The 26,334-nt window shown below is 38.0% G+C and overlaps 2 protein-coding genes across 10 annotated transcripts in view; both read left to right on the top strand.

Annotated features, from left to right (window-relative positions):
• Positions 1-6,991, top strand: part of FSD1L (fibronectin type III and SPRY domain containing 1 like) — a 73,640-nt gene extending 66,649 nt beyond the window's left edge. For all 5 annotated transcript variants that reach the window (XM_059141871.1, XM_059141870.1, XM_059141873.1 and 2 more), the window contains one exon: positions 934-6,991. In XM_059141871.1, coding sequence (XP_058997854.1) covers positions 934-1,056 — 123 coding nt within the window. In that variant the 3' untranslated portion in view covers positions 1,057-6,991. The remainder of the gene's footprint in view (positions 1-933) is intronic.
• A 5,669-nt stretch (positions 6,992-12,660) lies between these two features.
• The window catches only part of FKTN (fukutin), a 72,333-nt gene continuing 58,659 nt past the window's right edge, over positions 12,661-26,334 (top strand). For all 5 annotated transcript variants that reach the window (XR_009346339.1, XR_009346340.1, XM_059141973.1 and 2 more), the window contains exon 1: positions 12,661-12,708. The gene's annotated coding sequence lies outside the window, so the exon portion shown is untranslated. The remainder of the gene's footprint in view (positions 12,709-26,334) is intronic.

Genomic DNA, 26,334 nt, shown 5'->3' with positions numbered 1-26,334 from the left:
GTGGATATTGCCATTTGCACTTTACTCAGAAGTCTTTAAAGAATTATGAAAGAGTTCTTACTGTTAACAAGTGAGGGAAGAAAATAATGGGCTTTCCTCTGTTTACAAAGGAGTGTTAGATTCCTATAGTCTCAGGCCACACTTCATTATCACAATCTATAGGAAATTGGCTCTTTGTGCACTTCTCTTGGTTGTGAAGGTTAGCAACAGTAATAACAGCCAATGTCTTTTGCCTGTTAACCCTAAAAATTTCATCTGAAAATTTCTGCAGCCCTTAGTTCTATTGTGTGCAGCTCCAGTGTGTTCTGCTTCTGCAAAGACTTCCTCTGGCCTCGCTGGTTTTATTTTTTTATTTTAAGATTTTATTTATTTATTTGACAGAGATATCACAAGTAGGCAAAGAGAGAGGGGGAAGCATATTCTCAGTCAAGCAGAGAGCCCAACACTGGGGTTCAATCCCAGGAGAGATTGTGACCTGAGTAGAAAGAAGAGGTTTAACCCACTGAGTCACCCATGCACTCTGGCCTCAGTGGTTCTAAAAGACTCTTGAGTTAGCCTTTCCACTTCCCCTCAGTTCAAATATGAAGGTTATCAATTTGGAATTTGTTGATGTTCACATATATGGTATTTTGCCTTTCTTTCTTTCTTTTTTTTTTTTTAAGATTTTATTTATTTATTTGACAGAGAGAGATCACAAGTAGGCAGAGAGGCAGGCAGAGAGAGAGAGAGGAGGAAGCAGGCTCCCTGCTGAGCAGAGAGCCCGATGCGGGACTTGATCCTAGGACCCTGAGATCATAACCCGAGCCGAAGGCCGCGGCCTATCCCACTGAGCCACCCAGGCACCCGCATTTTGCCTTTCAAAGGGAACTTTAAGGGTCACCTAAGTTCTAATGATTTGAAAGCTGACTGAAGCTTTGTTTTGTCTTTTCTTAGGTTTGGTGTGGTGGACTTTCTTTGAATACTGGGATGCAGGTTCCAAGTGCTGTGAGAACACTTCAGAAAACTGAAAATGGAATGACTGGTTCAGCAAGCAGCCTAAACAATGTTACTCAGTAATGCTTACTCAGAATATGTTTACCCCCCTTCTGATTGGGTGGCCTTTTCTGTGCAGTTGCTAATCACAGAAATTTATGAGTGGTGAAAATCAGGTTTGCTACGCTCTGCTTTAAGGCCTGGAATGTGTTACCATTAAGCATCTAATGCAAAGTACTCACAGGAGTCTACTGCGCAGTATCTTCAAGCAAGCAGACACCAAGGAAGAAACTGATGCTTTGAAGAATAAATGGGAAGAAAGGCAGTGTTTAAATACTTATATAGAAATTCATTTTTGTGTTTCTTGGTTTACTTTGGCCCTTCTAATATGTTTAGTTACATATCGTAGCCCTAGGACCTGAGGGGAAAGCATTTAAAACTTGTCCTCTTTCCTCTACACTTTTTCTTTATCTCATCACTACCTATTACTATATTCTTAAACCGAAGCTTTAACAAAAATACAGTCTTATAAGGTTTTCTAAAAATTGAAATAATTGGTTGGGGATACTAGAAAGGTTTTCTTATAATGGTTTATTTTTCTCTTTTTGTAAGTAAGTTGGGTTTTGCTAAATTATCCTCTTTTGTTTACTGACTAGATTATATATCATTTTCTCTTTTCCAAATACCGTGATATTTCTCTTATGGTTAAAACTCAAAATAGAGTGGATAGGAAGAGTTTCTAGGCATAGTAGCTTAAAATCACGGATACTTTAGTTTTTTACCTGCTGCACTAACAGTGGCAAAGGGGGATATGCTTTATATGTTTTGTTGCCTTGTTTAGTTAGACTTCTTTTCATTCCATCATTTTGGATGATGGATAAGATTTTTAAAAGCTTTCTATTTTTTGATTTTGTTGTCTAGTTTAATACTACCTTTAATAGTTATCTTGGTAAAATTCCCACTTGAATTTGGTAATAATTGATAATTATACTGATTTTTAATATTTCAAGCAGGAATGAAATGTGAAAGTTACATATGAGGTCGGAAAACCTACACCATTTAAGTTTTATCTCAGAAGGATGGGTTATAAAGGGAGGTGCCTGAAACTATACCGAAGTCATTTATGTGTCCTTTTTAATAAGGTTTGGAATGGTTTAAGCAAGTGTTTTGAAAGATTCCTATGTATTTCTGATTTATTTGCCACATAAATTTTTCAAACGTAACTATTCAGAGGTTATTTTTCTTTTAATCCTTTTGCAGCATTCATTTATTTTCTAAAAGGGTATAATTCTTCCAAAAATCATCATAGAAGAATCTTTCCCAAATTTAGGGAAAGTGTCTTAAACAGTGAGTAAAACCCATGCATGGTTATTGGGCAGAACATACCTATTTTTTTTTTTTAATTGGTTAAAATTTGTAATACAGGTTCTTTGAGCCAAACTGAAAGTTGTGATTACAGTATTTAAGGATCCCTTGAGCATTCTCATGTTGACTTTCTTTCATTCTCATTTTAAGTGTATTGTGTCAAGACAACCTTCTCCCAAAAAGTGACTGTTGCTGCTTATAGCTGAGTTACCTTTTACAGAAAGTCCGTGGAAAGGGATAGCTCATTCTCTCTTAAAGTTTACTGCTTACTGATAGGATGTTTTGTTTATTGGTAAAACAAACCTAAACGAGAAGTTTTATTTGAACTTGATATTCTTTTTTCAGAAGACATTTATATCTGTCCACCATTGTCTCATGACATATTGGTAGTTTTAAAGAGAGTTTTAAAGGTAGTTTTATAAGGCAGTTGAGAGAATGAAATATGTCAATAGATACCCTTTTGATCCTCCAGACAAGTAGAATTTTAGTTTTTGTTCTTCCTAGAGATTTTGAAAAAATTTTTTGAGTGTTCTGTTCCCTACAGTGGGATTATTCAAGGACTTAAGGAAACAGGAAGTTATAATTCTCTTTCATAGAGTCAAATCTGAAAGCAGTAATTTAGTAGTGGAGCTGCTTTAATGTGAACAGTGTTACACATGTATATTTTAGCAAAAATAACACAGAAAAAGCCAGAAGTTCTTGTATAAAATTTTTTACTGTTATGTCTTATGTAATTGTCTTCTCTTTAATTCAGTGCCTTCTTCCTCTAAGTGTGCTCTTGTTCCATGCCCCCATGCAGTGTCAACTGACGTTTGAGCCAGAGACTGTTATGTTATTATACTGGTGAGGGCCTTCTATTGCAGGGATGTGGAGAAGAGGAGATAATAATCAGGGGCTGGAGGAGTGCATATGAGTCTTTAATGTGCTCATGCCATCATTTGAAACCCTTCATATAAACTTTTCTAATACTCATTTGGAAAATTCATTTGAAGTAGTAACAATTATTACCTCAAAATAAGAATCTGAGGTATTCCTCTTATGTGCTTCTTAAAGGTCTCTAGATATAAAGAACAAAACGTGGAGGGTTTTGAGTTTGTATGTGTTAAGTTAAACTGGAAGAGTTTGCCACCCTCATTTTCAAACTAGAAAATAATCAACAATAGTGCCTATTTAAATAGTCTCACATGAAGGTAACTCTTAACTTGAGGATAATATATAACATTCTCATTGGTATTTGAATTAAAAAATATTGGGCCTTTTTGCTCAATTTAATGCATTATGGGAAGAGAATATACCCTTTCAGACATTCTTTGTTAGTTTACTTATTACTATTTGTTTTGGCTGGTCAAACGTGATTGCTTTCTGTAAAAGAAATGCATGAGAGGTTGACAGTAATGGATGTATCACAGGTATAAAAAAGTTGTCATATAAAAACATGCATTTAGTATTTCTTTTAGCAGTTGAATCCCAAATCAGTCTTAGTAAACTGAATAAAGAAATGAAGGAATTGCCTTAAGCACTTTAGAAAAGAATTTTTTTAGAATTCATTTTGACTATTTGGGCTTACCATGTCACATATGTCTTTAACTTTTGGTAAATATGTATATATCAAACATTTGATAACTGAGAGCACATAGAAATTTAATATACAGTGATTCTTTGAAGGTTCCGGGTGTAGATCAATAAAATGAAGGTATTAGAGGTGTGCCTGTCTGTACATGGGTTTTATTGATGGCGTCTGGTAATGTCGACAAACCATTAAATGCCACTATACAGCTAGACTTGGCCTACTTTGTTCTGCAAACAGTAATTCTTTCTCTGTATTATCTTTTAAAGAAACATATGGCTTGTATTTGCTCATTTATTAAAGTATGAACAGTATCATGTATAATTGGAATTTTTTGTGACTGATCCTTGGTGGTACAAATAAAGTAAATAATTTGTAATGAAGGAGTTTAATAAGGCTAACATACTCCATTTCATGACTACCTATACTTCTAAAATTAGAGTTATTTATTTTTGTTTCTTTTGAAAACATGGAAGAAAATTGGAAAAGGGTATACACAGAAAATGATTATTTCAAAGAGTATTCTGGAAGAGGACACTATAGACTTCTTACTATAAAATATTGTGGTTCCAAGCTAAAAATACTAAGGACTGTATTCAAATCACCATAATTCTTTTTATTTTTAAAATCTGTTATCATAATTCTTTTTTTTTAAAACCCGTGTTTATTAGATCAGTGTCCATTCATCAGCTAATTCATACAACAGATATTTAAGTGTCTGTGACATAGCATCGATGCATTGTATTTAGATTTCCATAATTAATGAAGTTTGATTTACTGTGCAATAGTTTTGCTACTTTTGAGGAATGTGACAGTTTGTATCTTAAAAACAATGTGTTGTTAATAAGTCAGAAATTCTAAAAAGTAAATTTGTTACGGTTTATAAAAAATTCAAATTGACTGCTTATAATATGGTTCACTTTATATAGTCACAAAAAATGGGTCTAGAAAACTTTCTTCCTTGATTTTATTTTAAACTGGATATATTCTTTTACAGAAATGTGTAGTCAGCATAAATTTACTCAACACCCAAGTAACCATAAAGTTATTTGCTATTTTTAACCAAAATGTACATTTCATAATGCTGGTCCTGGAACGTTATAATAAGATCATGAATGTTTCCTTTATCATTACAGAATGATCACCTCATGTTCAATATAGTTTTAGTTTTGTGTGTATCTTACAGTATTCATATTATACAAATATTTGTGACCTGATATGCTTTGTTACCTGGAGTATTTGATTAATGTAAATACATAAGGCTTTTTGAGTAATTTGGAGTTTAAATGGATTGCATTTGGTATATGTTATTTTTACTGAAAAGACATTTTTGACTTGCCATATAAAGGTTAGTACTGGCTTAGAAATAAATAATTGAGATTTCCAGGGTACTTTTCTCCTCAGACTACCCAATTACTAAATTAAAACAGTATTTGTTGTTTCTAAGTCAATATAAGGTACTGACTTTTGATTCATAATCATTTGAGTTATGTTAGTTTAACCTGATATATTTTCTTAATGATACCCATTCACTGTAAGTTGGTCCTTGGGAATGGGCACGTGGAGGATTTCACAATAAGTAGGACAGAATGTGGGTGAATGTGTTTGCATTGGCTTGGAGCTTCATAAGTTTGGACCAGTTTTAAAAAAAGTCAAATTGTGAGTGGTTAAAAGGTCTTTTTATTAGTATTGGAAATTTTTGGAAAGCATATGGGCTGTAAGAAGGCATAATTTTTTAACATTTTCAGTATCTCCTAAGGTACCACAGCACGGAGTCTTAATTTGCCATTTAAGGGAGACTCTTTAAATCAAATTTATAACTAATTCATGCTTTAAGATATAAAGTTTTGGAGCAATTTACATTGAAAACCACTAGTCTTTAAAATTCTGGATATAATTTAAAAAGTATTTTGGTTTCATTTCTTTTGAAGTAATTAATTATAAGGAATACTTTTGCTTTACCATATACTAACTAGATAGATCTATGATGTCTGCATAAATCGTTTCTCATCTTTGGGCCTCCACTGCCTTAAATAAAATAATTGTAACTTGTTAGCTTATCTCACATTTATGAGGATTTGTGAGAAATAAAATGAAATGGAGTATGTGAAATTGCTTCAACATAGTAAAATGCTATGTAAATGTAAGGTATTATTTTCAGTTAACAATGGATTTAAGTGTTGGGATACTTCCAGATGCTCTTTGTTTTCGTAAAGCATGTGCTTGAAGTGGTATCACCAGGACCTCAAAAACCAAAAACAAAAACCTACCTGAACAAAATGCCCTTTAACAGTCTTTAGTTTGTGCATGACCTGTGGCCTTTTTGTATTTTCTCATCAAGTTTATTACCCTGTATCAAGACTTTGTAAAATTATAAATGTCTCTCACAGCATTAGGGTTTCAGTGTAGAATGGTAGCATATATAAGTGATTTAAGCTATGTTTTAATTCAGGGATTTGCACTTTCCATTTATGACTGCTCGGTGCCACATGCAGAGTAAATTTAGCCCAAATAATTATTTCCAAACAACCAAATATCCGGTTTGTTGTCACGAGATAAATGATATTAGGTATATGTGCCCACTTAACATTTTTACAACTTTTGTTGCATTAAAAAAATTTGATGAAGCATTTCAAAACTTTGTTAATATGGATATCACTTAGTATCTCTCCTAACATTTGTTTGCTTTAAATTGGATTTATTAAATAGTCTATAGGTTATCTTGATCTATAGATTATTTGGTATGTCTATTATCTGGATATGGTTTTGCTATGCAGTTCTGATAATAATTCTAATTCCTCAGGATTAACCTATAAGTTACAGATGTACAACATTAATGAACTACTTAAAAGGTACTCAGTTCTGCAAAGTAGTGTTTTAATAAGCATATTGCCTCATTATCCTTGGAAACAAGACAAAGCCTTTTAAACTTTAAACTAGAAACTTTTAAACTTTTAAAATAGAGTATTCAAAGTGGAATAACTTGTATGTTGAAATGATTGTATGTCCTGTATAGAATGACCAAGTTAAGTTCTTACAAAAGCACCTAGAATATCTCATCTAAAAATTAAACTTTTTTCAGCCTTCTTTTGCTTCAGTGCTTGCATTTTTATCAATTTTTATTAAATATATACAACATGCTGTTGGGGATGAGAAGATAAAAAGCCCCCAAAGCCTATATTTTTAGAGCAGTGCTGTCCAACAGAATTTTATGCAGTGATGGGAAGTTCTATATTCATGCTGTCCAACATGGTAGTCACTAGGCCCAGGCAGCTCTTGTGTGTAAATATAACTAGTTCAACTAAGAAACTAATTTTTAAAAATATTTTTTTTTATTTATTTGACAGAGATCACAAGTAGGCAGAGGGGCAGGCAGAGAGAGGGAGGAAGGGAGGCAGGCTCTCTGCTGAGCAGAGAGCCCAATGTGGGGCTCGATTCCAGGACCCTGGGATCATGACCCAAGCTGAAGGCAGAGGCTTTAACCATCTGAGCCACCCAGGCACCCCAAGAAACTAATTTTTTTTATTGTAATTAATTTTAATATAAAAAGCCATCTTACTAATAGCTACTTTTTTATACAGTGCAGCTATAAATGGAAGATGAAACATGCTATGACTATACTATAAATTAAGAACTTAGTTTTGTCTTTGGAGCTTGTCCCATCCTGGGTTGCATTTTGGCAGATTGTAGCCAAAAGAGTTAGAATAAGAACCTAAGTTTTTTTTTTCCCCTTAAAGATTTTATTTATTTATTTATTTGACACAGAGAGATCACAAATAGGCAGAGAGAGGAGGGGAAGCAGGCTCCCTGCCAAGTAGAGAGCCCAACGCGGGGCTCGATCCCAGAACCCCGAGATCATGATCTGAGCCAAAAGCAGAGGCCCAACCCATTGAGCCACCCAGGTCCCCCGAACCTAACTTGAAATCTGTTTAGGAAAGAAAACCAGTCAATGGGACTATATGAGACTGGAACTCCTATAACTATGACCATTTTCACCAAAGGAAGAATGAAGGAAAGAGACTGGATAGCGTTGTGTTATAGGGAGGAGAGCATAACAAAGATACTGAGAAACCAGTACCCTTGTATAGAAGATGGAGCGGAGAAGAGTTGAGCAATATTAAATATACATACCTTTGAAAAGTTAATTCCATTTCTACATATTTCTCTTATATACTCACAAATAAGCACTCATTGCAGCATTACAAGAGCAATATATAAGCAACCTAATTGTTAATTTAAAAGAATGGGCTACCAGAATTCTAAAAGCTCTCCTTTTGTAAATCGCTGCCTTAACAAGCTACCATTGTTACATACTTGTCTAGATACTTTCTGCATGTCCCTTCCCCAATAAATGTTATGAATATGTAGACTATTATGGGGGAGTTTGTTTCCTCAGTTAGAGTTCTTTCCATGAATACCAGTCCTGTCTGGGCATCTGGGTGGCTCAGTCAGTTGAGCATCTGCCTTTGGCTCAGGTCATGATCCAGGGGCCCTGGGATTGAGCCCCATGTCAGACTCCTTGCCCTATGGGAGCCTACTTCTCCCTCTCTCTCTACCTGCTTGCTGCTCCGCCTAATTATGCTCTATCAAATAAATAATCTAAAAAAAAAAAAAAGTGTGCCTGTCTGAATCTCTGGAATGAAGGCTAAGGAATTTGAACACTACTTAGTGTCAAGTGTTTCCTTTACTAAACACCATTTTACATTTATACTGATGGTACTAGTAGTAGTATGTTTCTGCCTCTTTTGCACAAGGTCACCAGAATGATTAGAATGTGATGCTTGCAAGAAACACTACACACCTTTTACAGAATATGCTGCTGATGGAAAGGTATTCATGATAGGAAATGGAAAAGGCAAGTCTAACAGTTTATATAGTATGACACCATGGGGGGGTGGTGTGTACTTAGACCTGGGCAAGTGGGGTCCCTGCCCCAATCCTCACACTGGCTGTGCTTCTCTTCACGGAATGAAAAATGGAAGGAACCAAGGGATTGTACTCCCCTGGTAGTTTGTATTCTTCTACCCACTATGCACAGATAGCCAGAGCCCCAGAATTCCCTGCCTGACCAGCCCAAAACTTGATCCCAGAACAGATGCAGGCCTCTCTCAAATCCTGAGAACAGACTGTGCTACAGGTGTATATACCCTTACTCTTGAGAAGTGGCAGCTCATGAGTACTGTGGATGGAACTTGGGTGTGCAGACAGGTATCCACATGCATGCATACCAGGACACTTGTGGTAAGCTGAAACGGGTAAAAGCATGCAGACTCACAGCCTTGTGGGAAGAACAAGCAGTCCTAGCTCTCGTGCTGCGCTTTATGTAGTATATAGGAATTCCAAATTTGATCCTAGATTTCTGTTCCTTGGGAAGGAATATTTGCCAAGGTAGAAAGATACATAATATTTGATAGTTCTTTACCTGGACACTTAAAAGATGTTGGGATTAGATTCCATTTGTACTCTTGCCTTAGGACCCACAATATTTGGGCAGGCCAGGATGTGTTTGTAATCCCACATTCGAGTAATTTTTAGAAGATGGATCTTCGGGGTGCCTGGGAGACTCAGTTGTGTCCAACTCTTGATTTTGGCTCCAGGCATGATTTCAGGGTCAATGGGGGAGTCTGAGATTCTCTCCCTCCTCCTCTGCCCCTCCCTTTGCTCACACGCTCACTCTAAAATAATTTTTTTTAATTATTTTTTAAAACATTTCTTTGCCTATAATAGAGGCTGTTTTTACCCATTCTCATACCCTTTGTCCACTTGGATTGGCCGACCAAGTTAAAGCATACTGACAGCTGGAGGCTTACAGCTCAGCTCCCTTCTGGTATGCTGGAGAAGTACTGCTTCTCAACACTAGTTGAGTTACACATTTACCTCCTGTTAGCTGTTTGTTCCCAAACATGTTTATGCTAGTGGCAGTCATTGTTGTAATGATGCAACTTATTACATAAATTAATAAAATATGAGTATGAAAAATTATGAGAGTTGAGGGAAATGTTAACGAGCTTAAAAAAAAAAAGTTGCTGATAAGATAGTTGTGTCCAAGATAATTCTAAATGATAGGGGAGGATTGCAAAAACAAAACAAAACTAGGGCTCTGAGTTGATTCCTTCGCTGGTTTCTGTAAGTCCTTGGACCACTTTAAAAAGGTAGAAATAATAGGTGATGCACTATGTCTGTGATTTATATAGGAGAAACAGATGCTCGAATCAGTTGGCTTGTATTTTAAAAGATCTTGACTCAAAAGATATCCAGTGTAGTCCTCTTCTTTAATTGCCTTTTTTTTTTTTAGGTTTACATGGAACAAGATTTGTTATGCCTTTGAAAACTTTTCTATGAACCTCATAATTTTTCCTTTTCCTTAATTTTTACTATGACAATTAAAAAAAGTTTTATTTATTTGTTAGAAAGAGAAAGCGAGCGAGCACACAAGCAGGCAGAGAGGCAGGCAGAGGCAGAGAGAGAAGCAGGCTCCCTGCTGAGCAAGGAGACTCGATCCCAGGGCTCTCAGATCATGACCTGAGCCGAAGGCAGTGGCTTAAGCCACTGAGCCACCCAGGCGTCCAGACAATTTTCAAATATACAGAGAAGTAGATAGAGGCTATTGTTGATAACATCTCTATGCTCATCACAGATATATCCGTTATTAATATTGTATTAAATATTAGTATTTTATTAATATCTTACCATGTTTATGTCTTTTTTCAAAGTTTTAAAAAAAAATTTCACCATAAGCATTGCAATATGCATCAATAATGATCTATTCTTTTGTTCTTTTAAACACAGCCACATTGTTGACATTCTGAACAAATTACAGCACTTCCTTAATATCCTCTAATGGCTCAGTCCATATTAAAATTTTGTCTCAAAATTTCCTTTTTTTTTTTTTTAGAGAGAGCAAGCGTGAGCTTGAGCTTGTGGGGAAGGGACAGAGAGAGAGGGCAAATCTCAAGCTGACTCCACACTGAGCATTGAGACAGATGAGGGGCTCAATCCCACCACCCTGAGATCATGACTTGAGTCTAAATCAGACACTCAAGCAATTGAGCCACCCAGGCACCCCTCAAAATTTAGCTAAATTCAGAATGTACAATATTCTACAAGATAAATGCCCCAGAATGTGCAATATTCTACAAGATAAATGATCAATGGAATTTAAAGAGGGAGGGAGGAAAATACTACAAAATCAGAAACTTAGAGACCTATAACCAAAGGCAGTGTATAGACCTTGTCTGGATCCTGATTTGAAGAAAGCAACCATGAGACATTTTGAGGGGTGCCTGGGTGGCATCACATCATGAAATTCACGCCTGGTTATCCCAGACTCAATCATTAATCAGTGGAGTGGGTTCAGGGGGTGCTAGACTAATCCACCTACAATAAGTTTCCTATGAAGAAGATTACAAAAATGTTTTAAAGTTTCCCACCAACATTTTAGCTTAATTTTAACATCTATTGATGAATGTTTTATCTTGCGTTATCTCATCAGGAGTAGCAACATGGCAATTGTTCTGTCACTCACTTGCTAGCTAGAGTTCTCATCAGCATGTTGGCTACTCTGAAATGCAGTTCATGCAAGAAAGGATAAATGCTTGATGTTTTTCTCTTGATCAAGTCTTAGAATAGTGATTGGATGCCCTGGCAACCTTCAATCATGACTAGTGTGTTTCATTTTTAACGAATTATTATGAAGTCAAGAATTTTTATGTATCTAATGTTTCAATCAGTAAGTTATTCATTTTGGTGCTCAAATTTTCTCATCTTAGGTGTGTCAAGTTAGCACCCCTGTCCCAATGATCCCGTTAATCCTTGGTAACTTCCTTCCTTTGGGTGTTACGTTTTTTGATTGATCTACCAAGTACTACTTCTAAGTCTATAGAACTAGTTCTAAGTCATAAGAGGACTTCTACCAAATAAGCTTGTATGTACACAGAAAGTTTCTAGAAGGAAAAACATAACAGGAAATGTTTCATTATATACTGTTCCCAAAAAACAAAGTTTAGAAAGCTCAAATATACAAAAGGAGTATTTTTAGTCTTTACTATGGCCTGATAGTAATTTTTGTAGAAACAACTTAAAATTACAGTATTTAGTGCTTTATAGTTTTCAATATTCACGTCAAAATGGATACATATCCGATGCTTAACAATCCTTTGGATGACACTGTAGATCCAAAAAGCCAGGGCCGGAACTGTATGCGTGTTTATTTCCAGACGAAAATCGGGGTAAAATGGTCCTCTGGAGCTTGGATGTCATGCACCTCAACCTCACAAGCAATATTAAATGCAGCTGCTAATTCCCTCTACATCATCCGTTCCCCGCCCCCCCCCCCCCATCTGATGGGTGTACCCTAAACAGAATTCAGGGAGTTATTCTGAATCTCTCTGCGTGGCACACGCACTAAAAAACTATTCGTGGTTTATCTGACATTCACGTTTTTCACAGGCATCCCATATTTTATCCCATATTTTAAATTCACACTCTTTAAGAAACACGGTTCAGGTGGCGCCTCTCCAATTCTCGCTCCCCTTCCTGAAATCTCCTGTCGCCTCAGTGCGGTACTGCAGTTGTTACGTCGGCAAGCGACGAAAGGACTTTGGAAAGCTAGGAAATCCGCAGGGATCCGTAAATTTCGGACGGGGAAGAAGCGGCCGGACGCCCGGCCACGTAGGGGTCCCAGTCAGTTAAACGTGATCGTCCCCGACAGCAACCAGAACCACCGCGGCTCTGCACTTGACGGCACCTTTTGCAGCAGTTGCTGTGATTGCCGTAAAGCGGAGTTGCCGCCTCTCTTGGGTGAGGTAAGGGGTAGAAGGTTCCTTTTGGTTGCGGGGGATGAGAGGGTACCTTCAGACAGGCATCTCCGGTGGCTCTCGGGTCCCCTCACCGGGCATCCCCCAGCATTCTGGGCACCTACTTCCTCCGCCCCCACACCCCCCAGGACCGAGGCGGGCCAGAGGCTGAGTGCGCTGCGGGCGGCGGGGCGTGAGGGCACTCAGTGAGTCAGTTCACCACTGGGGCGGTCCTTCCCACGCTCCTGCTTGTGTCAGCAAGTAAAATCCGCATCCTGGGACAAGTTCAGTTTTGGAGGGCGATCGAGACCCTCATAGGACTTTGCTTGGGGTAGTGATGTTTGAGCAGGGTCGTGAGAGCCATCTCAGGATGTGCGAGAGGACAGGCACCAGGGTGGGGGGTGGGAGGGTGGAGAGCACTGCATATTGTAGGACCAGTGTGTGCAAGCGTGCAAAATCATGGAAGGAACGACCGGGTTTGGGCATCACCGCGTGCATATTAGCATAATGGCTGGAGGAATGGGTCTACGTAGAGAAGTGAAGGCTAGGAATGCGCCGGCAGCTGACGTTGGGTCTCCACCGGGAAGGACCTTGATGCTCTGTTGAGTGTTCGGTTCTTCGGGCAGTGGAGAACTACAACAGATGTATAGTGAGGGATAATTTAATTAACCATCGCTCATTCTGATGCTTTCCCCGTGGGTTCAACTTTTAGTTCATTTGGAGGACTATTTACTGAAGCAACCCCTTTTTGTGCCTCATAACAGATGGACGTTGCTAGCCATGCTAAAATTTCATATGGCTTTGATGTCTGCCTTTTGTTTGCACTGTCAGTTGGGGGATGTCGGGAAAGACTGGGTATGCGTAGAGGTGGTTGTTAGAAGCTTTGAATAGGAGTGAGAACTGTGTTCAGAATTCATCACCATCAATTTCTCAGGTAACATGAGGCAAGTCACTTTTCTCAGGGCCTTGGTTTTCTCAGATGTAAAAGAGGACCTTCATGATACCAGATTCTTTCTACCTTTGAAGATAGCAGATTTCCAGAGAATAAAGATCAGCCTATGAACAGATGAACAGCCTATGAACATGGCTCAAAATGAGTGATGGAGCATTGCATTAAGAATTGGGAAAAGAGGGACACCTGTGTGGCTCAGTCGGTTAAGCCGCTGCCTTCTGCTCAGGTCCTGATCCCAGGATCCTGGGATCAAGTTCTGCACCTGGCTCCTTGCTCGGCAGGGAGCCTACTTCACTCTCCGTCTCTGTCTGCCACTCTGACTACTTGTGCGCTTTCTCTCTCTCTGACAAACAAATAAAATCTTAAAAAAAAAAAATTGGGAAAGAAGGGTCCTGGGTGGCTTATTTGGTTGGGCTGCTGCCTTTGCTCAGGTTATGATCCCAGGGTTTGGGGATCGAGCCCCACATCAGGCCCCTTGTTCAGGGGGGAGCCTGCTTCTCTCTCTCTGCCTCTGCCTCTGAATGTCACTCTGTCTTCTTGGGCTCTCTCTCTGACAAATAAATAAATAAAATCTTAAAAAAAAAAAAAGAGAGAGAGATTGGGAAAAGAGAGAAGCCTTGTAGAAAAGATTGGGATACTCTGGGGATGGATAGGGCTTGAGGGTTTGAATCATCAGGAACCATCTCGGTTGAACACCTTGGATAAAAATAGAAAAGGCAAGAAGAGGCATTCATATTTTACTTATTTATATATTTTATTTTAGAGGATGGGGGAGGGTCATAGGGGAGGGAAACAATCCAAAGCGTACTCTGCACTGAGGTGGAGCCAGTGGAGGTGCTCGGGGCTTGATCTCATGAGCTGAGATCATGACTTGAGCCCAAACCAAGAGTTGGGTGTTTAGCTGATTGAGAGACCCAGGAGCCCTGAGGCTTTCATATTTTAGAGTCCGTTTCTGGTGGTAGGTTTCAAGGACATAGAGGACTTGGGAAGGATGGCACTGGATATCAAAGGAACCCCGAGTGGAAAGAAAGTGCAGTATGTCTGAAAAGGAAGAAAAAGGAACAAGAGACATGTCAGCAATATACAGGACTTGATTTCTTGGATCTACATGATATTTAGAACTTGGGTTTTGAAAAACTGAATTTAAGTGTCGTTGACAAAAATGAGCATTTTATCAGAAATCCAGCATGTAATGATGTTTTGGCAGTATGGTGATTCGGATTGTATCTGGATATTGCCAATAATTAGCCTCTTGGGCTGTCATTTAATTCTTCTAGAACCTGGTCTCTGTAAGATGATATTGTTGGACAAGGTGGTCTCTCTCCTCTAAGACCTATAAAACTTGAGTCTAAGAATGGAGAGCAACCTCTCTGAAATAGGGGAGGGAGATGGTTGATGGAGAATAGAATTGTTACTTTTGAACATACTGAATCTGAGGTGTAGGAAATAGAGGTGGAAATACAGGCAGATGGAGCTCATAGACTGGAACTTAAAAAGTAAGTTTTCTCTCAGAGGTTGCAGTTAAAAATCTTGAAATATTTGCTTTGAGGGATAGATTCTAGAGTAACTAGAGGATGTGCCCATAGGTAGGAGGCTGGAAAAATGTGGAAAGAGCCAAGATGCCTTTCAGCAGACAAATGGACAAAGGAGATATGGTCCATATACACAGTGGAATATTACACAGCCACCAGAAGGGATGAATCCCCAACTTTTGCATCAACATGGATGGGACTGGGAGAGATTATGCTGAGTGAAATAAATCAAACAAAGTCAGTTTTCATTTGGTTTCATTTATTTGTGGAGCATAAGGAATAGCATGGAGGACATTAGAAGAAGGGAAAAATGAAGGAGGAGAAATCGAAGTGGGAGATGAACCATGAGAGACTACAGACTCCAGGAAACAAACTGAGGGTTTTAGAAGGGAGGGTGGTGGGGGATGGGTGATCCTGGTGATGGGTATTAAGAGCGCATGGATTGCGTGGAGCACTGGATGTTATATGCAAACAATGAATCATAGAACACTACATCAAAACCTAATGATGTACTGTTTGGTGACTAATGTAACATAATAAAAAAAAGATGGGAGGCTAGAAAAATGACTGAAGGAGACACACGGCTCTCAGAGCAATGAGCAAGGACTCGTTTTAGAAAAGATTACACGTAGCCTTTGTATTTAGGCCAACATTTTATTAAAATAATTTGACAGTATTGCAGCAAATACTAAGCACCCTTTTCTAGGAACTCTGGCAGAAAATAAATAAATATAATCTCCACTGTCTTTCTAATTGTCTACTCAGAAGTAATATCATTTACATATTTATTCAACAAATATTTATGTGTTTCAGGCACTGCTGGGTCCTAAGGAAGTACTGATGAACAAGGCAGATGTGATATTGTTCCTATTATTCCTGTTTGTAAGGGTCTTAGCTTCTAGGTCAGTGCTTTTCAGATTTAATCATACATAGGAATCGCCTGAGGATCTTGTTAAAATGTAGATTCCTTTTTTTTAAAAATTAACATATAATGTATTATTTGCTTTAGGGGTACAGGTCTGTGAATCATCAGTCTTGCACAATTCACAGTGCTCACCGTAGCACATACCCTCCTCAACATCCCGTCTCCCAGTCATTCCATCCCTCCCACCCCCGCCCCTCCAGCAACCCTCAGTTTGTTTCCTGAGATTAAGAGTCTCTTATGGTTTGTCTCCCTCCACGGTCCCATCTATTTTAATTTTTTCCCTCCCTTCCCACACAACCCCCTGCCCTGCCTCTCAAATTCCTCATATCAGAGAGATCATATGATAATTCTCTGATTTATTTCACTTAGCATGATACTCTCTAGTTCCATCCACATCATTGCAAGTGGCAAGATTTTGTTTTTCTTTTTGATGGCTGCATAGTAACCATATATATATGTATATATACACACATATATATGCATATAAATAAATAATATTATAAAATAGTATAAAATAATAAATATATAAAAATAAATATATATGTACATATGTATATGTATAAATATATATGTGTGTGTGTATATATATATCAATCACATCTTCTTTATCTTCTTTATCCATTCATCTGTTGATGAACATCTAGGTTCTTTCTATAGTTAGCTGTTGTGGACATTGCTGCTATAAACATTCGGGTGCACGTGCCCCTTCAGACCACTACGTTTGTATCTTTAGGGTAAATACCCAGTAGTGTGATTGCTGGGTCGTAGAGCAGCTCTATTTTCAACTTTTTGAGGAACCTCCATGCTGTTTTCCAGAGTGACTATACCAGCTTGCATTCCCACCAACAGTGTAGGAGGGTTCCCCTTTCTCCTCATCCTCTCCATCATCTGTCATTTTCTGACTTGTTAATTGTAGCCATTCTGACTGGTGTGAGGTGGTATCTTACTGTGGTTTTGATTTGTGTAAAATGTAGATTCTAAATCAGTAAGTTTTTATATATTGTTTTAAGTACTGAATACATTCTGAGCCCTGTGTTTGATTCTGTTAGTTATATAATTTTACTAAGCTCAGTATCCACATGTTAACCAACCAATCAAGTACTTGCATTCTTTTTTTTTTTTTTTTAAGATTTTATCTATTTATTTGACAGACAGCGATCACAAGTAGGCAGAGAGGCAGACAGAGAGAGGTGGAAGCAGGCTCCCTGTTGAGCAAAGAGCCTGATGTGGGGCTCAATCCCAGGACCCTGGGATCATGACCTGAGCCAAAGGCAGAGGCTTTAACCCACTGAGCCACCCAGGTGCCCCAAGTACTTGCATTCTTGAGGGGAAGACTCAATTAAAAATAACTTGGTTTAACAAGTTTTTTTCTCAAAAAATGGGAAGAGATTAACATAATTAAAGCTTATAACATGTAAGCTGTAGTCAATGAGTACTTGTTAATTGACACAAAATGAAAGGAAACTTTTAAAAGTTAAAAAAAATTTTAATATTTGAAAATCAATTGATGTTCACATAGGATAAACAGAAAAAAATACCTTCACTCCACCCAACCCAAAGACAACCACTGTTATTACTCTGGAGTGTACGCTAACTAAAGTAACTCTAAATGACCTCAAGGAATAGCCTATATAAATAATGGTTGGGTCGAAAAAAAAAATTCCTTGGTTTCTCAAGTTTCCACTGCCTTTGAAATAACCATAATCTTTTGTCTATGTGATACATAGTCTTGTGACAGGGAACTGCTAGCAGCTTGCCCGGTGTCTAGTACATCGGGTTCAGCAATATCTGTGAAGTTAATGGAAGGATGAATGAACGAGGTAGCACGGCAAACTGACCTCTGTCGTAAACTCTGGCTGTCACTCTTCACCTGCACCTGCTTGCATTCATCTCTCATCTCATTCTCTTGTACTCTCCTGGCCACACAGAACTCTTCTCTTCTGTAAAAGGTTGCTTTTAAAATCTGTGTTTGTGCTTAGATTCTATTGTGGAAGAGTTTGAAACACAGAAGAAAACCATGGGATAAAAAACATGAATGATAGCCTCCTGTCTCAAGGGACTGTAATTTAAGACTAAATCTGTACTAAAAATAGTACAGATATACAGTGGTGTGGGAATATGAGAGAGGAGGACTTTAATTGTGTGAGCAAAGGAAATTATTAGTAGAGCTTTAAGATGACTATTATTAATTATTGCTGGCATTACCGTACACTCTGATGTTCTAGATGCTGTTCAGTGCTTTACATGAATTGATGTGTTCAATCCTCAGAAGAGCCTTTTGCGTCAAGTACAATTTATAGATGCACTCTGAAGACAAGGGCACAAAGATGTTAAGTAACCTTCCCAAAGTCCTACGGGTTGCAAGTGTCAGAGCAGGATTTGAAGAGAGCAGTCTGTGTTTGAGCCTCTACTCTTAACTACTCAGTAGACAGTGAGAGGGGCAGGGGGGTGGGGAGGAGAAAGCATTGTAGATAGAAGCAATAGCATAGGTGAAGGCACCCAGGTGAGATGGCACTGTATCAGCAGATTCGTATAAAAGAATAGTACAGAATAAGCCATAGAAGGTCTTAAAGCAGTGGAAGTGACATAAAGAGGTATGCTAGAAATAATTTGACTTTGATCCCTAAGATGGGTATTTTGAGGAGGCTTTCTATCTAGACAGAGGTAATAAGGCCTTTAAACGAGGCTAACTATATGCAAATGGAAAAGAAATGATAGCTTTTAGAGGTACTGAGAAGGATACACAGTTTGTTGACTCATTAGATGAAGAGTTACAACCGCAAAAACTATTTTGTTTTGAACATAAGTAATTGAGAATATAGGGATACTGTTAATAAAATAGATGGTCAAGTTGTGGAGGAAATCTAGTGTGAAGGTGGACAGTGATTCGCTTTAGGTGGTAGTGGTATGTTCGAGAAGAAATAGCCAGCAGTCAGCTAGAATATTTATAAGTCATAATTAGCCAGTAGATTAGGGAAGTATCCCTAATAAAATGATTAAGAGCAAGAGAAGGGGTGCCTGAGTGGCTCAGTGGGTTAAGCCTCTGCCTTCAGCTCAGGTCATATCTCAGGGTCCTGGGATCGAGCCCCACATCAGGCCCTCTGCTCAACGAGGAGCCTGCTTCCCCCTCTCTCTCTCTGCCTGCCCCTCTGCCTGCTTGTTATCTCTCTCTCTTTCTCTGTCAAATAAATAAAAATCTTTAAAAAAAAAAAAAAAAAAAAAGCAAGAGAATGTAAAGAGAACATCCATCTGGATTTTATATCCAGCAGAGAATCGTAGGCATATTAACACCATTTCCTTCACCTTTTTACTTTGCCCTTGTAATATCCCCTCCTATCTTCACTTCCTTTCTCAGCTAGTCTTTTTTTTTTTTTTTTAAGATTTTATTTATTTGGGGCACCTGGGTGGCTCAGTGGGTTAAAGCCTCTGCCTTCGACTCAGGTCATGATCCCAGGATCCTGGGATCGAGCCCCGCATGGGGCTCTCTGCTCAGCGGGGAGCCTGCTTCCTCCTCTCTCTCTGCCTGCCTCTCTGCCTACTTGTGTTCTCTGTCTGTCAAATAAATAAATAAAAGTCTTAAAAAAAAAAAAAAGATTTTATTTATTTATTTGACAGAGATCACAAGAAGGCAGAGAGGCAGGCATAGCGGGGGCGGGGGTGGGGGGCAGGCTCCCTGCTGAACAAAGAGCCCTATGCAGGGCTTGATCCCAGGACCCTGGGATCATGATCTGAGCCAAAGGCAGAGGCTTTAACTCACTGAGCCATCCAGGCACCCCTCAGCTAGACTTTTTTTATCTAGGTTTTTCATTTCAGACACTCTTTGCAGAACCTTATCATTCCCTAGTCATTTAGAAAAGAGTCACTATAGGGACGCCTGGGTGGCTCAGTTGGTTGGACGACTGCCTTCGGCTCAGGTCATGATCCTGGAGTCCCGGGATCGAGTCCCGCATCGGACTCCCAGCTCCATGGGGAGTCTGCTTCTCTCTCTGACCTTCTCCTCATTCATGCTCTCTCTCACTGTCTCTCTCTCAAGTAAATAAATAAAATCTTTTTAAAAAAAAAAAGTCACTATATATTTGCAATTTTTCTAGAGTATCAGATCGACTATTTTTTTTAATCCCACGTGTCAGCATGTTGAATTAGAGGTTATATTGCAAAAGGTTAAGAAGTAAATGAGTAGTAAGCAGATAAAGAGAATTCTTAACTCTGTGCAGTCTAACCTAACTCCCAGGCTACTGATAACTATTAAGAAGTTAGCTGTGAAAGAAAAGGAAATGAACAGCAAGAAAGACTGGCAGTATTTAGGGAAGATGAGTAGCATCTACTACTACTGGGCCTTTTTTTACTTATAGCAGCTGGAAATGTTGATTTTTTTTTTTCATGTCTTACCTTGAATACATTTGCAGAAGCATTTTCTCTTTGAGCTTTCTAAAATTCTGCCTCAGCTCTCTAATTGTGCCTTTGCCTAATTACACTGTTCTCTTCTCTGTGGGTTAGTCTGTTTTATTTTGCAGGGCAAGCCATATTTGAATTTCAGTTCTTTCTGATTCATACCAACAATGCCTCTCTCTCCTTTCCCTCATGTCCCTAAGTAAGTTGCGACCTAGCAGCATTGAGGGGAACAGGCTAACACACATCATCTGTGAACCTAAATTAAGTGTCAAGGCCGACATTTCTTGTTGGAGGGCCTCTCATGTCAAGAGAAATGATCCAGAAGGCAGGAATAAAAAAACCAGGCACTTAGACATTCTTTCAGACAGATCCTTACGCAAATGATTCTCAAAGGAGTGGTGGTGGTGGTGTTCATGGGATGTCGGGTAAGCCAGGTGTCAGAGTCTTTCATTGCCATTACCTGCAAAAAAACAAATAATGTAAAATGGGCAAATGGGAAGCTGAAAGAACACGAAATACTGCTTGTGGCTATAGAGAGAGCCCGAGCATTTGTCTTGAATTTCCCATCCTTTGTATTTCCCTTCACATTTGTGTGTGGCTTTGATCTACCACCCATTTTTTCCAAACTGTTTCATGTCTTGACACATAGTGAAAATGATAATAAAGGATATAAGAAGGTGTTTATTCTTGGCTGGAGATGGCCAGTTTTGGGCTCTGGGTACCCCAGACCCAAAGACAGAGGATTGATAGCTCTGACACCCATAACCCATTAAAAGTCCGTTGGGAAGCAGATCTACCCAATCCTTTTATTGCCCATTCTCAGGTTATGGCACTAGGGATGACAAGCTTCCTTGTCATCTGAGCCACATACTTTGCTATACTATACCATACTTACATTAACCTTCTCATATTTGCATTAGATCTTGAAGAACCTTGAGTTACTTAAACCTCCTAACTCCCCTTAGTCCCTTAGTGTCTGCATTATATATTTTTCTTTTTTTTTTTTTTAAAGATTTTATTTATTTGACAGACAGAGATCACAAGTAGGCAGAGAGACAGGCAGAGAGAGAGGAGGGGAAGCAGGCTCCCTGTTGAACAGAGAGCCTGATGCGGGGCTCTATCCCAGGACCCTGAGGTCATGACCCGAGCCGAAGGCAGAGACTTAACCCACTGAGCCACCCAGGTGCCTCTGCATTATATATTTTTCTGAAAACATTTGCTGTCTTTTGCCTTTATTTTCCCCTCATTTTAATTTATTAACTCTACAATACTCATCTCTTTTTCATTAGACATGATATCCTGTCTTTTTTAGGAAGGTTTCCCTAAGTATAAGTAAAAAAATACATTACTTATCCTCCCCAGAGCTTTTATTATGATAGGTAAAATATCACATACAAAAAGAAATGTATACACAAAGAATGTTTTTATTTTGCTTCTATGCTATATTTCCCCATATGATATTTTTAAGTGTTTCTTCAGGATTATAACAAAGTATGGTCTTTAAATTCTAATAAAAAATCACTTTTTCATATTTCATGTTTTGTTTTAACATAAAAGTTCCTGCAGGACAGAGAACTTCTTAAAATAAAAACTTTTAAAAATAATTTTGTGTACTTGAGTATTATGCAAAGTATTAGTATACTAAGCATATGTGTTATTTCTTAATTCAGTCAGTTTTAGGCTGGTGAGGGGAATGATTCATCTGTACTAATAAGTATGATCCAAAGTGGAAGGTAGTAAAAGCCCCTCCTTGTGCTCCCATAGGAACTTGTGCCTATGCCTTCATAGCAATAACACCGTTTACATTGCCTCCATATTTGCTTCTAATAGAGTCTATCACAAACTAGATGTGGGGTGGTAAGGAATGAGGTTTACATTTTGGAAAAAACTTCCCATGCTGTTCTGTAGATATATCACACCTTCCATCACCATCAACACCACCGTTCTTCTGAGAACTTCTGTTCATCTCTAAAGTCTTAGAAAATAGGAAACTATCTTACTTATCAAATAGTAAATATTCCCAAGAAGGAAGGTAAAACTAGGGATTTAGAGATAGGAGAGATTAATTTTGACTCAGAAGGGCATGAGAGACTTTATACAAGGGTTACTTGAGAAGAGTTATGAAAAGAGGTGTTGAGCTAGGTTTATGGAAATGGATGAGAGCATTTCATGCAAGAGGGAATGAGCAAAAGCAGAGGCAGAAAAGTGTGGTATGTATTCTAGGGATTCTTGGGCAAAAATTTCAGGGTGTATGAAGTGGGAGAAGCCTACAGAATTTGCTTGTATTCAGTCGGATTGTGAATTCTCGTTTGGAATTAGAACTTTATTTGTAGGTGGTAGAGAGTCATTGAAAAATAGTTATCGTGGCATATCTTGATTCATCTGTCAGCAACTTGGTGGATTTGTTACTGTGTAAGTGAGGTTATGGGTAGGTAGAAAGTGGAGACTGGGGGTTCATTTGAAATTGCGACATTAGATACAATTAGAGTCTAAGTTAGAGTTACAGTGAAGAGAGAAGAGGAAGTTGATGCCAGAGATATTTTAGAGGTACATTCAATAAGCCTTGGCCTCTCTTATACGTATCATATTTTTCATTTTAAAGTGGTAAACATTTCTAATAAAGAGATCATGCTAGCAAAAAGGAGGGTTTTTTTTTCTTAAAGATTTTATTTATTTATTTGACAGAGATCACAAGTAGGCAGAGAGGCAGGCAGAGAGAGACGGGGAAGCAGGCTCCCCGCTGAGCAGAGAGCCTGATGCGGGGTTTGATCCTAGGACCCTGAAATCATGACCCAAGCCGAAGGCAGTGGCTTAAACCACTGAGCCACCCAGGCACCCCAAAAGGAATGTTTTGAATACTCCTCCTTTACAATTGAATTGCCTTGGCATTTATAGAAAATAATAAAGTTAATTAGATATCATCTTGATAACAGTAGAATTAAGTGATTGATTATATGTGTTGGAGGTTTATGTTAAGAATTAATTATAGGTTAGAAACATGCTGTAGTAGTATATATAGGCCTTTTATGCTTTCTTTCTGTTTATTCAGGCATAGAAGAGTCTCAGTTATGGCACACTCTGAATACCACTTTAGAAAATTACATAGGAATCAGTATACAATATGTTGGTGCACTATTTAATATAACTACAAGAAACTGCACTGAAATATTGAAAGTGAAGGATATTCTCCTTATTATCTTGTGAGTTACTTTTATCAGAGTATTTGTTTTATTTTAGCAGATTTTAGCTGACAGCAAAAACTGATGTCATCATCAATGTTATTTTATATGTGTTGCTAGTTTTTATAGTTTGAGGAAACAACATGATCGTGATTTACTCATTTGTTTTTGCTCTGTACATTATCTGTACATCAAATGGATTATTCATATTAGTGTTGGTATCATTTGTCTTAAGTAGTTTGTTGACTTTATATAATACCATGTTTGCTTCATGTAGACTTTGGCTCTGGAAGTTCATTTGTGTTGTTTTAAAACTAAGCCAAGACTTTTGATTTTTAAGATGGCAGAGTAGAGACATTGGTTCCCTCTTCTATCTGAAATTACCCTGAAACAACAAGGAGAACGAGACACAGAGATTACGTCTTTGATGAGACCAGAAATCCTGTAACCCCAAACCAAAATATTTGAGAAATGTTGTCCAATGTAAGCAGGAAGAGATTAAAAGAGGGAACTAGTAGGAAGAGATCTCAGAGCTTAGAGCAACGTGAGAGAGATCTGTTTACAGTGGGATCAGGATGGATAGGAGGGCAGTGAGAGCTTCCTTGGATCGTTTGGCTGCATGAACTGCCTGGAAAGGAAGAGCAAAGGAGAAAACAGAGATAAACTGTCTTTGCAGAAGACACTTTCTTGGTGAAGCAAGAAGTCATGGCTAAATAACTTTATCTCATTTGTTCTCAGACACATTCTCTTTGTCTCTTTTCTCTCACACACACAGGCACAAAACACTCTGTCGTAAAATGCTTTCTTGTACATCAGTGACTACCTTTTAGTCTAGAACCAAGCCTGCTTCTTCCTTCCACAATCCTCTTGCAAATAACTGATCCTAGTAGAGTTCACATCATTCATGGGTAAATAATAAAAAGGAAACAAGCACAGTATCTACACAAAAATGCTGTGAGAAAAAGGAAAAAAGAAACAGAAAAACAAGTGACATGAGAAACATGAGGAAACTGTATTGGCCTAACAAATTTAATGAAACAATCACTTCTTTAAAATAATAGACAAGGTTTATTGGTCAGGGAGAAATAGTAAGTCAACAGGAGATGATAAATCATATTCTGGCAGAGCTCAAGAAAGAAAAGGAAGAAAAATGAAATCAGAGAAGTAAATGGCCATCTTGGAAGCAAAAGGGAGAATTAACACTGTTGAAAAGTCAGTAAGGGGCATGACAATAGGCTTTTGAAAGTTGAACAAAGTGAAATGAGAATGAAAAGAGATGAAACGAATGCTCAGTTTTGTTCTGGAAATATTGAAACGTCTAACTTAAGAAACTTCCTACTAAAGAAATCTTAGTTCTACAGATCAAAAAGGCAGGTAATAAAGAAAAATCAGTGTACATTAACCCTTGAACAGTGTGCGGATTAGGGATACCGACCACCCCCCCATGCAGTTGAAAATCTTTGCGTTAACTTTTGACTCCCTAAAAATCTTAAACGACTGATAGCCTACCATTGACCAGAAGTCTTATTGATAACATAAACAGTTGGCTAACACATATGCCAAATGTATTATATACTGTATTTTTACTATAAGGTAAGCTAGAGAGAAGAAAATGTTATTAAGAATACCATAAGGAAGAGAAAATGAATTTATAGTACTGTACTATAAAAAAATCTATGTATAAGTGGATCCATATAATTCAAACCCATGTTGTTCAAGTGTCAACTATACAGTCATCAACATCATTATGTGGCCTAGTTTTTAAAAAATTGGATTTCAGAGGTAAGGAATGCATTCTCTGTTCATCCCATTAAAAAGGTTAATTTACCTGTAGGGGAGACCTAGGGGAAGGATCAGATACCATGAAGGGAATATTTAGCATTATAAAACAGTGGTACAAAGCCTACAAGTCATCAGGGGAAAGAAAGTATCATCTCAGTCCAACTATCAGCTGACTAGTTTATTTGAACAATGTAAGAACTCAAGGTAAATAGTATCTGTAAGTTTTTTGATTAACTGCAAGGAGATGAATATCAGCCATTCAGTAGATCAACAGAGATGATTCAGCAAAAGGATTGACAGGGAAGATACAGCAAAATAGTTGTGAGATTTGTAGTAACAGAATATGATAGAACTGTAACATGGTAGAAATAACTTAAAAAAGTCCAGATTGAAGGAAGAGAAAAAGCAGGAGGGTAAGTACAACTTTGCTGATTTCCTCTTCTTATTCAGCTGGAGAACAAAGGATAAAAAGTTTAGACATCAAGTTATAGAGATGTTAGTATATTTAAAGGAATAAAGATGAACACTTGAAGACTAAATATAATATGTTTAACCAAAATCAAATAGTGCATAGGAGGTTCAAAGAAGTAGAACTGTTTTAAATTTCTTATCCTAAATAGTCAGATGCAGCCAAAGATGAAAGAGTAAAATTTTTTATCTTTGCACATTATTTACATTGGCAAAAAACTGAAAACATATATGGGATACTTATCAAGACTGACTATATCCTAGATCACAAAAAACAAAAAGCTATCATACAGAGGAAGTTTCTTGACCAGAAGTTTTCTCAATTTCTTCTATGGAAGTGGTTCTTCATGTGGTCAGCAACATCAGCAAGGCATGGCCACTTGTCAGAAGTGCCCCATACCATAG

Source organism: Mustela lutreola, chromosome 12, assembly GCF_030435805.1.
Source record: "Mustela lutreola isolate mMusLut2 chromosome 12, mMusLut2.pri, whole genome shotgun sequence".
NCBI lineage: Eukaryota > Metazoa > Chordata > Mammalia > Carnivora > Mustelidae > Mustela > Mustela lutreola.
This window is presented reverse-complemented; position numbering and strand designations above follow the sequence as displayed.